The sequence below is a fragment of the Dipodomys ordii genome, unplaced genomic scaffold (genome assembly GCF_000151885.1).
Source record: "Dipodomys ordii isolate 6190 unplaced genomic scaffold, Dord_2.0 Scaffold238, whole genome shotgun sequence".
NCBI lineage: Eukaryota > Metazoa > Chordata > Mammalia > Rodentia > Heteromyidae > Dipodomys > Dipodomys ordii.
In genome coordinates this window covers 296,864-308,219 of record NW_012267454.1, presented here as the reverse complement: position 1 = coordinate 308,219, position 11,356 = coordinate 296,864, and the positions used below count along the sequence as shown (strand labels likewise).

Genomic DNA, 11,356 nt, shown 5'->3' with positions numbered 1-11,356 from the left:
TAGGTGTGAGCATGGGACACCTTCCAGGAGCCATGTTATGTGTGCACACTCTAGGTGTGAGCATAGGATGGCTTTCCAGAGGCCATGGAACCTTTTTCTGAGGGCTCCAGATGCACAGGTACAACAGGGTCAAAAAGAGGCGGCACTTAGAGACCAGTGCAGACAGAGATGACAGACTGGGGGCATCTCCCAACTGCCCTCAGCCACCTCCTATCAGAGAGGATGATATTGGCAACACACAGGGCTGGCACAGGGGAAGTAAGACATCTCAGTTCCATCCTGCTGGACAATCCAAAGTCCTGCAGGGCCAAAGGTGAGGGGCTGATTCTTAGGGATGGTTGTGGGAGCTGTGGGGTATCTATTGTCCAGCATCTGGGCTTCCATCCACAGGGAAAGGTGAGGGAAGAGGGCAGATGGGAGGGAGCTCCGTCTTCCCTGTAGAAATGTGGTTAGCCATGGTGTTGTCTCTAGGTAACAACCTCTCCTACAACACTCAGAGAACAGTGCCCCCATAGCCACTACAGAGGCTGGAGCACACGCCCTTCAGGAGCACATGCATGCATCAGGGAGCACATGAATGCATCAAGGAGCTCGTGTGCACGTCAGGGAGCTTGCGTGTACGTCAGAAGCATGTCTGCACATGGAGCTGTGCATACAGCATGGAGCTCGCATGTCAGAACTTACACTGCTTTCGGATGAAACCCTGCTTGTACATCGCCTCCAGAAAGACAAAGTCGCTGTAGATGGACCGCTCCAAGACTACACCTTGTCCTGATGAAATCATGAAAACAAAAATTAAAACCCAGAGAGATAAAAGGCACTGCTAACTAGGAATTTCAATTTATAAACAGAAAAAGAGATCATTTACTCATTGATTCCAGACCAAATACACTAGAAAACTATGCTATTTGTAAGTGAGAAATCACTTTTGAAAATTATATTTTGTTTTTTTTTTGTGTGTGTGTGTACATGTATACATGCGTGTTACTTATTTAGTCAGTACCAGAGATCCAAGGCATAGCGCGTGTTAGGTTGGGGCTCTGCCACTTGAGCCACATCCCCAGGCCTTTCGTCTGTACTTTTGTCTTTGAGATAAGTTTTTGCTGCTAACTTTGCTCAAGTTGGCCTCAAAGTCCATGTCCTCCTTCTTCTGCATTTCAAAAGGACAGAACTATAGTTATGTGCCCCTACACTTCTGTTTTTAAACAAGAGATTTTTGCCCTCACTTCCCATTCGGTGCTGTTTTGCCTAACAGCACGAGTCAGATTCCGGGTCTGGGACTCCTCGCATACCTCATGTCCCCCTCTTCACACACCATCTGTGTGTCCCACACATGACTCCAAATAGCCCCGTGTCCCTACCTCCCTTCCTGCTTGCTCTCCCACCTCCAGGGAACAGAGGGTCACTTTCCTATTGAGTTGAGCACAGAATCAGTATGCCCAATCCTCCCGATGGCTTCCTCTCTTCTTCAGAGAAAAAACCAGCCCATTATGGCTTTCCAGGCCCAAAGTCTCACCTGGCTTTTTCTCCAATCTCATCTCCATCTACTTCCAGCCTTGCTCTTCCCAACACATCACAAGTACAAGTCACCACCATCAGCCTTGCCAGGCCTCGGCAGGAGCCTCCGCACCTTCCAGCCCTGCCACAGCCCATTACAACTAACACTTCTCAGACTTGTTTTCTGTCCCTATGAAAACATAAACCTCCTTCCTGCAGGCCCTCAATAAGCCTGGCACATGAAGAGTACTTGTTAAGTAACTAGTCAATAGATTTGTGCAGCATGAAAGTAAATAAATTAGTGTGCATTTAACAAGTAAAAAATGTGTGTGTGTGTGTGTGTGTGTGTGTGTGTATGCCAGTATGTGGCTTGAACACAGGGCAGGAGACTCTCCTTTAGCTTTTCTTGTTCAAGGCTGGTTCTCTACCACTTGAGCCCCAGCTCCAGTTCTGCCTTTTTTGGTTGTCAATTGAAGATAAGAGTTTCATGGACTTTCCTGTCCAGGCTGGCTTTGAACCACAATCCTCAGATCTCAGCCTTCTGAGTAGCAAGAATTACAGGTGGGAACCACTGGTACCCAGCTGTTTTTCATTTTAAGAAATAGGTTGTCAGAATATAAAGACTGGAGTATGTTTCAAAAAGACATTATAGTGATCCAAGAGCTATTATGTCGACGCTACTAAATGGGCTTTGAAGTTGGGGCCTGGTGCAAAAATCCAAAGCAGACTGGTTGCACAAGTCTTGCTGTTGCCTTGCCTTTTCAACAATGATTAGTGACTTTCTTCATGAGAGTGATACTGACCTTGGTTAGTGATGCTCTGAGTGAGGCTCTATAGTTCCCCCCATGGCCACTAGAGGAGCTGGTACACACAACTTTCAGGAGCACATGCACACAGCAGGGAGCTCACATGTACGTCAGGAGCACATGCACACATCAGAGAGCTCACGCGTACGTCAGGAGCACATGCACACATCAGAGAGCTCACGTGTACTTCAGGAGCACGTGCACACATCAGGGAGCTCACACGTACGTCAGGAGCACATGCACAAATCAGGGAGCTCATGCGTACTTCAGGAGCACATGCATACATCAGAGAGCTCACGCATACGTCAGGAGCACATGCACACATCAGAGAGCTCACGTGTACTTCAGGAGCACATGCACACATCAGGGAGCTCACGGGTACGTCAGGAGTACATGCACACATCAGAGAGCTCATGTGTACTTCAGGAGCACATGCACACATCAGAGAGCTCACACGTACGTCAGGAGCACATGCACACATCAGAGAGCTCATGCGTACTTCAGGAGCACATGCACACATCAGGGAGCTCATGCGTACTTCAGGAGCACATGCATACATCAGAGAGCTCACACGTACGTCAGGAGCACATGCACACATCAGGGAGCTCATGCGTACTTCAGGAGCACATGCATACATCAGAGAGCTCACGCGTATGTCAGGAGCACATGCACATATCAGAGAGCTCACGCGTACATCAGGAGCACATGCACACATCAGAGAGCTCACGCGTATGTCAGGAGCACATGCACACATCAGAGAGCTCACGCGTACATCAGGAGCACATGCACACATCAGAGAGCTCACGGGTACGTCAGGAGCACATGCACACATCAGGGAGCTCACGGGTACGTCAGGAGCACATGCACACATCAGGGAGCTCACGCGTATGTCAGGAGCACATGCATACATCAGAGAGCTCATGCGTATGTCAGGAGCACATGCACACATCAGGGAGCTCACGCATACGTCAGGAGCACATGCACACATCAGGGAGCTCATTCGTATGTCAGGAGCACATGCACACATCAGAGAGCTCACGCGTATGTCAGGAGCACATGCACACATCAGGGAGCTCATGGGTACATCAGGAGCACATGCACACAGCAGGGAGCTCACGGGTACGTCAGGAGCACATGCACACAGCAGGGAGCTCATGCGTATGTCAGGAGCACATGCACACATCAGGGAGCTCACGGGTACGTCAGGAGCACATGCACACAGCAGGGAGCTCACGGGTACGTCAGAAGCACATGCACACATCAGGGAGCTCATGCGTACTTCAGGAGCACATGCACACATCAGAGAGCTCACGCGTATGTCAGGAGCATATGCACACAGCAGAGAGCACATGCGTACGTCAGGAGCACATGCACACATCAGGGAGCTCACATGTACGTCAGGAGCACATGCACACATCAGGGAGCTCACGGGTACGTCAGGAGCACATGCATACATCAGGGAGCTCACGTGTACGCCAGGAGCACATGCACACATCAGGGAGCTCACGGGTACGTCAGGAGCACATGCACACATCAGGGAGCTCACGCATACGTCAGGAGCACATGCACACATCAGAGAGCTCACACGTATGTCAGGAGCACATGCACACAGCAGAGAGCTCACGGGTACGTCAGGAGCACATGCACACATCAGGGAGCTCATGCGTACGTCAGGAGTACATGCACACATCAGGGAGCTCACACGTATGTCAGGAGCACATGCACACATCAGAGAGCTCACGGGTATGTCAGGAGCACATGCACACAGCAGGGAGCTCACGGGTACATCAGGAGCACATGCATACATCAGGGAGCTCATGCGTACTTCAGGAGCACATGCACACATCAGGGAGCTCACGGGTACGTCAGGAGCACATGCACACATCAGAGAGCTCACGCGTACGTCAGGAGCACATGCACACAGCAGAGAACTCATGGTTATGTCAGGAGCACATGCACACATCAGGGAGCTCACGGGTATGTCAGGAGCACATGCACACATCAGGGAGCTCACGCGTATGTCAGGAGCACATGCACACATCAGGGAGCTCACGTGTACGCCAGGAGCACATGCATACATCAGGGAGCTCACGCGTACGTCAGGAGCACATGCACACATCAGGGAGCTCACGGATATGTCAGGAGCACATGCACACATCAGGGAGCTCACGCGTATGTCAGGAGCACATGCACACATCAGGGAGCTCACGCGTACGTCAGGAGCACACGCGTACGTCAGGAGCACACGCGTACGTCAGGAGCATATGCGTACGTCAGGAGCACATGCGTACATCAGGAGCACATGCACACATCAGGGAGCTCACGCATACGTCAGGAGCACATGCACACATCAGGGAGCTCACGCGTACGTCAGGAGCACATGCGTACGTCAGGAGCACATGCACACATCAGGGAGCTCACGCATACTATGTCAGGAGCACATGCACACATCAGGGAGCTCACGCGTATGTCAGGAGCACATGCACACATCAGGGAGCTCACGCGTACGTCAGGAGCACACGCGTACGTCAGGAGCACACGCGTACGTCAGGAGCATATGCGTACGTCAGGAGCACATGCGTACATCAGGAGCACATGCACACATCAGGGAGCTCACGCATACGTCAGGAGCACATGCACACATCAGGGAGCTCACGCGTACGTCAGGAGCACATGCGTACGTCAGGAGCACATGCACACATCAGGGAGCTCACGCATACGTCAGGAGCACATGCACACGTCAAGGAGATTATGCATACGTCAGGGAGCTCATACTCAGAGCATTACTAACCAAGATGAGTCTCACTCTCATGAAGAAAGTCACTAGTAAATGTTAGAAAGGCAAGGTAACAGCGTGATTGGTACAACAGTCTGATACAGGCGCATGGCCCCACACTATGTGGACAGGTACTCATATATGGGAAGAGAATGGCGTAGGAGGCCGTGAGTCCCAACCATGTTACTGACAGTCTGCTCCTTCGTTATCCAGGGGTCTTGTTCTCAGCTCCAACTCCTCAAAATCACTATGACTGCTGGGCTGACAGCCATGCAGCAACCACTGCCTCACAGACACAGAGACACATAGTACCTCTCTCCAGTACCCCCATACCACGGCTCCAATCACCACCAAACCACCAGCACATACACACCACGGCTCCTACTGCCACTGACTACCGGCACATACATACACACCACGGCTCCTACCGCCACCAACCACCAGCACATACACAACAGCTCCCACCTATGACTCAACCAACACAACACAGTGGCTCTCGCCCAGAACCAGCAGCACATCTGTTTTCAGTTCTCAGGATGTTTGGGAATCAGGTCCTAAATTTACACCTGCTTCTGCTTCCCAGAACTGTGAAACAGTCCCTGGGTGGACCCTTATCTACACGTGCTCTTTCAGCTCCCCCTCTTCACCTCCTAACTGACTCCTAATGCCTGGCTCCCAGACTATCCAAATACACAGCCCCTGACCACCTCTTCCTCACCAAGATGTGTCTAGGGACACATGTTCCCTTACTGTAAGGGTCCCGAGAGCCCTGAGTATTTTGCCTCCCTCTGCCAATCTTTTCATGGCCTAGCTTCTATCCTGACCATCAGACTTCCAGAAGCAGCCTGTTCTGTTGCCATCTCAGCTCTGTAAGGCACACACTCTCCATCTTCATGAGATACTGCTTCCTCCCAGTCACTTACAAGTTCTCTTTTCTCCGTCCTTTTACACATTTCACTTCTGTGCTTCAAGCAGTGGCATAAAAATTACATACAGTCCATAAAGCTCACTCCAGTGCACACATAAAAGTAAAACAATTCCTCCTTAACATTATTCTGAAGCAATGATAGAATGGACCTCAGGAATCTATAATCTTACCAGAAACAAAATTTACCTCCAGGAAAACTGACAGAAAAACGCTACTTACTGGCTACTTGGGAGTGGCTGATGTGCCCGATGTGCCCACCCCCTGGCCAAGGACACTGACCTGTGCTCAGCAGGTGCTCCAGGGCGTCTGCGTACTGCAGGAGCCGGTTGGCATACAGCCAGGACTGTAGGCGGTAGCTGTTGCCATCAGTGCTTCTTGGGTCATCATAAAATTTCTCCAGGCTACAGCTGCCAGCCATCTCCAGGTCCAGGGGCCGCCCGTCCCCTGTGGTACTGTCTGAATAATGTATCCCTGCTTCAGGGAAGTGCTTCATGCCTGAAAAGAGAAATACTAGGATGAAGCAGGAGCCATCCTCTGCTCCCACTATTGAGCAGCACAGACTAACCAAGACACAAAACCTATCCGGATGCCACTGCTAGGGCTGAGAAAGCCACCCTCCCACCAGCACCCCTGCCCACATGTCATGGCATGGAAAGGGAGCACGCGAGGCACCTAAAGCAACACAGTGGAAGCTTGTGAGCACTGCAGGTCACACTGCACTCCAGTGTGGTTTCTCCCAGGACCTCTTCTGGAACCCCGCTGTGTAAGCGCACAGCTGCTATCAAATGCCAAAGAAAGGCCTGGTGGACAAGCCTCAGCGCAGAAGTCAGAAGCAGTTCTAAGTTGTAGCTCTGTCCGTGTGGAGGCTGCCACAGTCCACATCATGGTGCTCACAGAAGAGGTCTGCTTTCAATGCCTACCAAACTGACCATTAGCATAGATTTAATATCAAAAACAGCTTTTAAGCACTGAAAAATGTGAAATGCCTATTAGTCACTACAAAGTAAATTCAAGGCGGGATGAGCGAGCATGTACGTGAGGGACAGATGACGTCTGCGTGCCACGGATCCATACCTAGAATATCCGCGATGTCCTTCGCGAGCTTGCCTTTCCCCGAGCATATGTTGCCATCTACAGTGATCACTCTGCTGTACTCTGTCAGTCTTTTGCTTGTCCTGTCACCAAGTAAGTAGGACAAATGTCCATACTGCAGCTTGCACTGTACGCTGGTATGAATCTGTGCCTGAAAAACACACCACACAACACAGCATGACCATTCTGGTTACTGTAGACATTAGCAACTACAGGTAAAAATTATCAAGAGACCTCTTCTATGATTTAAAAAAAAAAACCTTAAAAAATAAAAACCCATCTTTTGGGGGCACAAGGCTCTACCACTTGAGCCACAGCTATACTTCTGCCTTTTTTGGGTGGCTAATTAGAGATAAGAGTCTCACAGTCTTTTTCTGCCCTGGCTAGCTTTGAACCTCAGTCTTCAACCTCTGGAATACCTAGGATTACAGGCGTGAGCCACTGAGGCCTAGCTTAACTTGGACACCTTTTTAATCTGCTAATCTGTTTATAATGAGCTGACTCCTTCTTACCCTATGCTAGCTCCCTACAAACTGGTATAGTGTCTCTATCTGTGCACTGCTAAACCCTCAGGACTAAACAAGTGTGCTGTGTTCAATGAAAACTGGATGAATAGGCAGATATACAGGTAGGTGGGGAATGGATGGTTAAATGGATGGATGCAACGTGGGTGGACTAATGAGTGAAAAGATGGATGAATGGATGGATAAGCAGTTAAATGGATGGATGGATGGATATGAGGATAGATAGATAGATAGAAGAATGGATGTCAGAGAAGAGAGGGAAGCTGGGTGACAGGGTGGCCCAGTCTCCTGAGCTAAGCCCTGCTCTACACATCCAGACAGATATTGTGAAGGCAGCTGAAAGCTAACAGACCTACAGCAGAAGTCTAACACCGCATCCCACACGAGGAACGCCTACTACCCAACAGTGCACTGCAAACATGAGCACCACCTTCGTGCCTTCCTCCTTCCTGAAAACCACACCCACAGACTCTAACGCCCTGCCTCTCTGGACAGGAGATCCATTCCCTCCCCAGCTCAATCACATCCTCACGCCTCTCATCCACACGACATGCTCACGCCTCTCATCCACACATGTTCACACCTCACCCACACGACATGCTCATGCCTCTCATCCACACGTTCACACCTCACCCACACATACTCACGCCTCTCATCCACACATGTTCACACCTTACCTACACAATATGTTCATACCTCACCCACACGACATATTCACACCCCTCACCCACACAACATGCTTTCACCTCTCACATGACATGCTCACACCTCTCATCCACACACAAGACACCTCCTCCTGGCCCATCCTACCACCCCCATCTATTCTATACACTGAAGTCAAAATCATCTCCCCACAAAATAAAAATTACCAAAAGAGGGCAGAGGAACACTATTAAAAAAACAAACTAGTGTTGGGAAGGTGGCTCAGTGGTAGAGTGCTTGTCTTGGATGCATGAGTCCCTGGGTTCGATTCCTCAGCACCACATAAGCAAAATAAGCCAGAGGTGGTGCTGTGGCTCAAGTGGTAGAGCGTTAGCCTTGAGCTGAAGAGCTGAGGGACAGCGCCCAGACCCAGAGTTCAGGCCCCACGACCAGCGAAAATAAATAAATAAAAAAGGTCAATATATTTGACCTTTTTATACAACCTGTACGGATTGACAGCTTATTTAGAAATTATTAAATATAACAACAGCCACATGAAAATGTTATTCATAGCTACAAAAAGCAAACAAAAACTATTCACAAGAATATACTTTTCAAGCATCAAATTGAGAAACGTTGACGCTCGGTGTTAGTACAGGACAGAGTAATCACCCTTAGGAACTGCCTGGTGGCAAGCTATTGAGAGTCTGTTGGTTGAAATTTTCAGAGCTTCTCTAAGGAAAGGGTTTGGGCTTCAACTAATGTTAAGTCTAGTGCCAAATTTCAGTGGAATTCAAATTCACACAATCTGGATTTAGAGGTTCTCCTAATAGAGTAATCCTTAACTTTGTTCTATTGTCTTAAAATTTGTTTCAAACAGCTACATTACTTGATTAAAATAATTAAAAATGAAAAAAAAAACAGTTTCTGGCCAGGTATGATAGCTCATGTCTGCAATTCCAGCTACTTAGGAGGCAGGAATCAGGAAGTTCATGGCTCCAGGCCTCTCTGGGCATAAAAGTTATCAGGATTCACTCTCAACAAAGAAGCCAGGCATTATGGTTCACACCCCTACTCCCAGCATGCATAGGCGGGAGGCTGGCCCTGGGCAAAAAATTATTAAGACCATATCTAACATTTACCTATTGGTAAAAAGGGCTGGCAGCATGGCTCAAGTGGTGAAGTGCTCCCTAGCAAGTTCAAGTCTTGAGCTCAAACCTTAGGGGGAAGATATGTATACAGGTAGAGATAGATAAATCTACGTATATATAAACATATCTATAACAAATATTTATATATACTGACATATCTCTATATATTGATATCTACATATCTATTTATATACATATTCTTACCAATATCTATATAGATATAAATATCTACATGTCTATATCTCTCTATACATATTTACATGTACATATATATGTATATATATATATATATATATATATATAAAGAGACACAACCAACTTACGGAATACTAAACATTCACTAAAGTAATAAAATCGTGTGTGTGCATGCACGTGCATTTGTCTGTACACACTAAGCAGCTAGACAATGCACATGGTGCAACAAAGCAAGTAAATAATATATCATGTGAAGCAAGCGCTGTGGAGAGAAAGGAAGCATGGCAGGACACACAAAATGAGTTTTAATATTGAAAGAGGAAGTGACATCTGAACAACCTGGAAGATCCTAAGGAACTGGCCAGGTGAACATCAGAGGAGGGACTTAAAGGCAGAAGTCCTGAGGCCAAGGCATTACACTGGTCCCAGAAGTTAAGCACCATCTCCTTTGGGACACTCTGGGTGATGTACAAACCATCTTCCCAACTCGTATTTACCACATATTAGCACAGAGCAGATGCCCAGGAAGCCTGACAATAGCAACCAAGAGCTTCCTGATTTCCCTCTCTCATTAGCAAGTAATTCTTGAATATTAAGAGTCTTAGCCAGGCACCAGTACTTCACACCTGTAAATCCTTGCTAGTTAGGCGGCTAAGATCTGAGGACTGTTGTTTGAAACCAGCCAAGGCAGGAAAATCTCTGAGACACTTCCTCCACTCTACCAAAAAAAGCTGGAAGTGGAGCTGTGGCTCAAGTGGTATCCTTCACACTATTCTATTGCTAAAATCAGAGCATAACTGATCTTTCTTTTTTGGGAGGGGGGGGGTCCGGTTGTGGGGCCTGAACTCTGGGCCTGGGCACTGTTCCTCAGCTCTTCAGCTCAAGGCTAGCGCTCTACCACTTGAGCCACAGCGCCACTTCTGGCTTTTTTCTTTTTGCTTATGTGGTGCTGAGGAATCGAACCCAGGGCCTCATGCATGCAAGGCAAGCGCTCTACCACTGAGCCACCTTCCCAGCCCCTAACTAATCTTTCATAACCAATTTCCTCAGTTATTTCAAGTCTCAATGTTTACAGCCTTTCCATCCTGCTCCTGGACTCACAGAAGTGATTCTGTACCCCTGTTAGTTGGTAGTGCCCAGGAGTAAACACATCGCTGCCAGTGTGTGCAGGGCCTGGATTACATAACTATTTTTCTCTCTTCTCTTTTCCAGCTTACCTAACTACATTCATATGGCTCTGCAGGTGCGTGTCCCAGGTCTGAGACTTGAACTAAGGGCGAGTGTTCTTTTGCTCAAGGCTCTACCACCTGAGTCACGGCAGCACTTCTCTGCCCAGGCGGGCTTTGAGCTGTGATCGTCAGGCGTCAGCTTCCTGAGTAGCTAGGATTACGGGCCTGGGCCACCTACGCCCGGCTCTTACGGCTTTTAACGAGGCTACTGCATTCCTCTGTTCAAAACCCAAGATCTCGGCGCGGAGGTCAAGCCCTTTACAGTCTGTCACTGCTGCCCAGCTCCAGCCACTGGCAAGCGAAGAAGTGGGTAGGGCTGCGGTGGTACGGGTCTCCCGCGGCTCCGGCCGTCCCCACGCCCCCACCCCGCATCCAGGGACGTCGCACTGTCCCCCCCAAGGGCAGCGCTGACTCCTCCCGAATCCGACCCTTCTGCGGCCGCGCCCGCTCCTCGGCTCCGCGCTCCCTCAGGCCACCGCACCGGGCCGACTGGCTGCGAGCGGCCCCGACGGCGGC

The 11,356-nt window shown here is 49.1% G+C and overlaps 2 protein-coding genes across 2 annotated transcripts in view; one reads left to right on the top strand and one right to left on the bottom strand.

The window, feature by feature from the left end:
- The window catches only part of Ndufa10 (NADH dehydrogenase (ubiquinone) 1 alpha subcomplex, 10, 42kDa), a 49,849-nt gene extending 41,627 nt beyond the window's left edge, over nt 1–8,222 (bottom strand). Inside the window, exons 1-5 of the mRNA XM_013036028.1 lie at nt 8,212–8,222; nt 8,024–8,072; nt 7,082–7,250; nt 6,287–6,502; nt 685–771 (exon numbers count right to left, since the gene is read on the bottom strand). Coding sequence (XP_012891482.1) covers nt 685–771; nt 6,287–6,502; nt 7,082–7,250; nt 8,024–8,072; nt 8,212–8,222 — 532 coding nt within the window. The remainder of the gene's footprint in view (nt 1–684; nt 772–6,286; nt 6,503–7,081; nt 7,251–8,023; nt 8,073–8,211) is intronic.
- Nucleotides 8,223–9,822: 1,600 nt separating this feature from the next.
- The window catches only part of LOC106000789 (early nodulin-75-like), a 3,521-nt gene continuing 1,987 nt past the window's right edge, over nt 9,823–11,356 (top strand). Inside the window, exon 1 of the mRNA XM_013036027.1 lies at nt 9,823–9,845. Coding sequence (XP_012891481.1) covers nt 9,823–9,845 — 23 coding nt within the window. The remainder of the gene's footprint in view (nt 9,846–11,356) is intronic.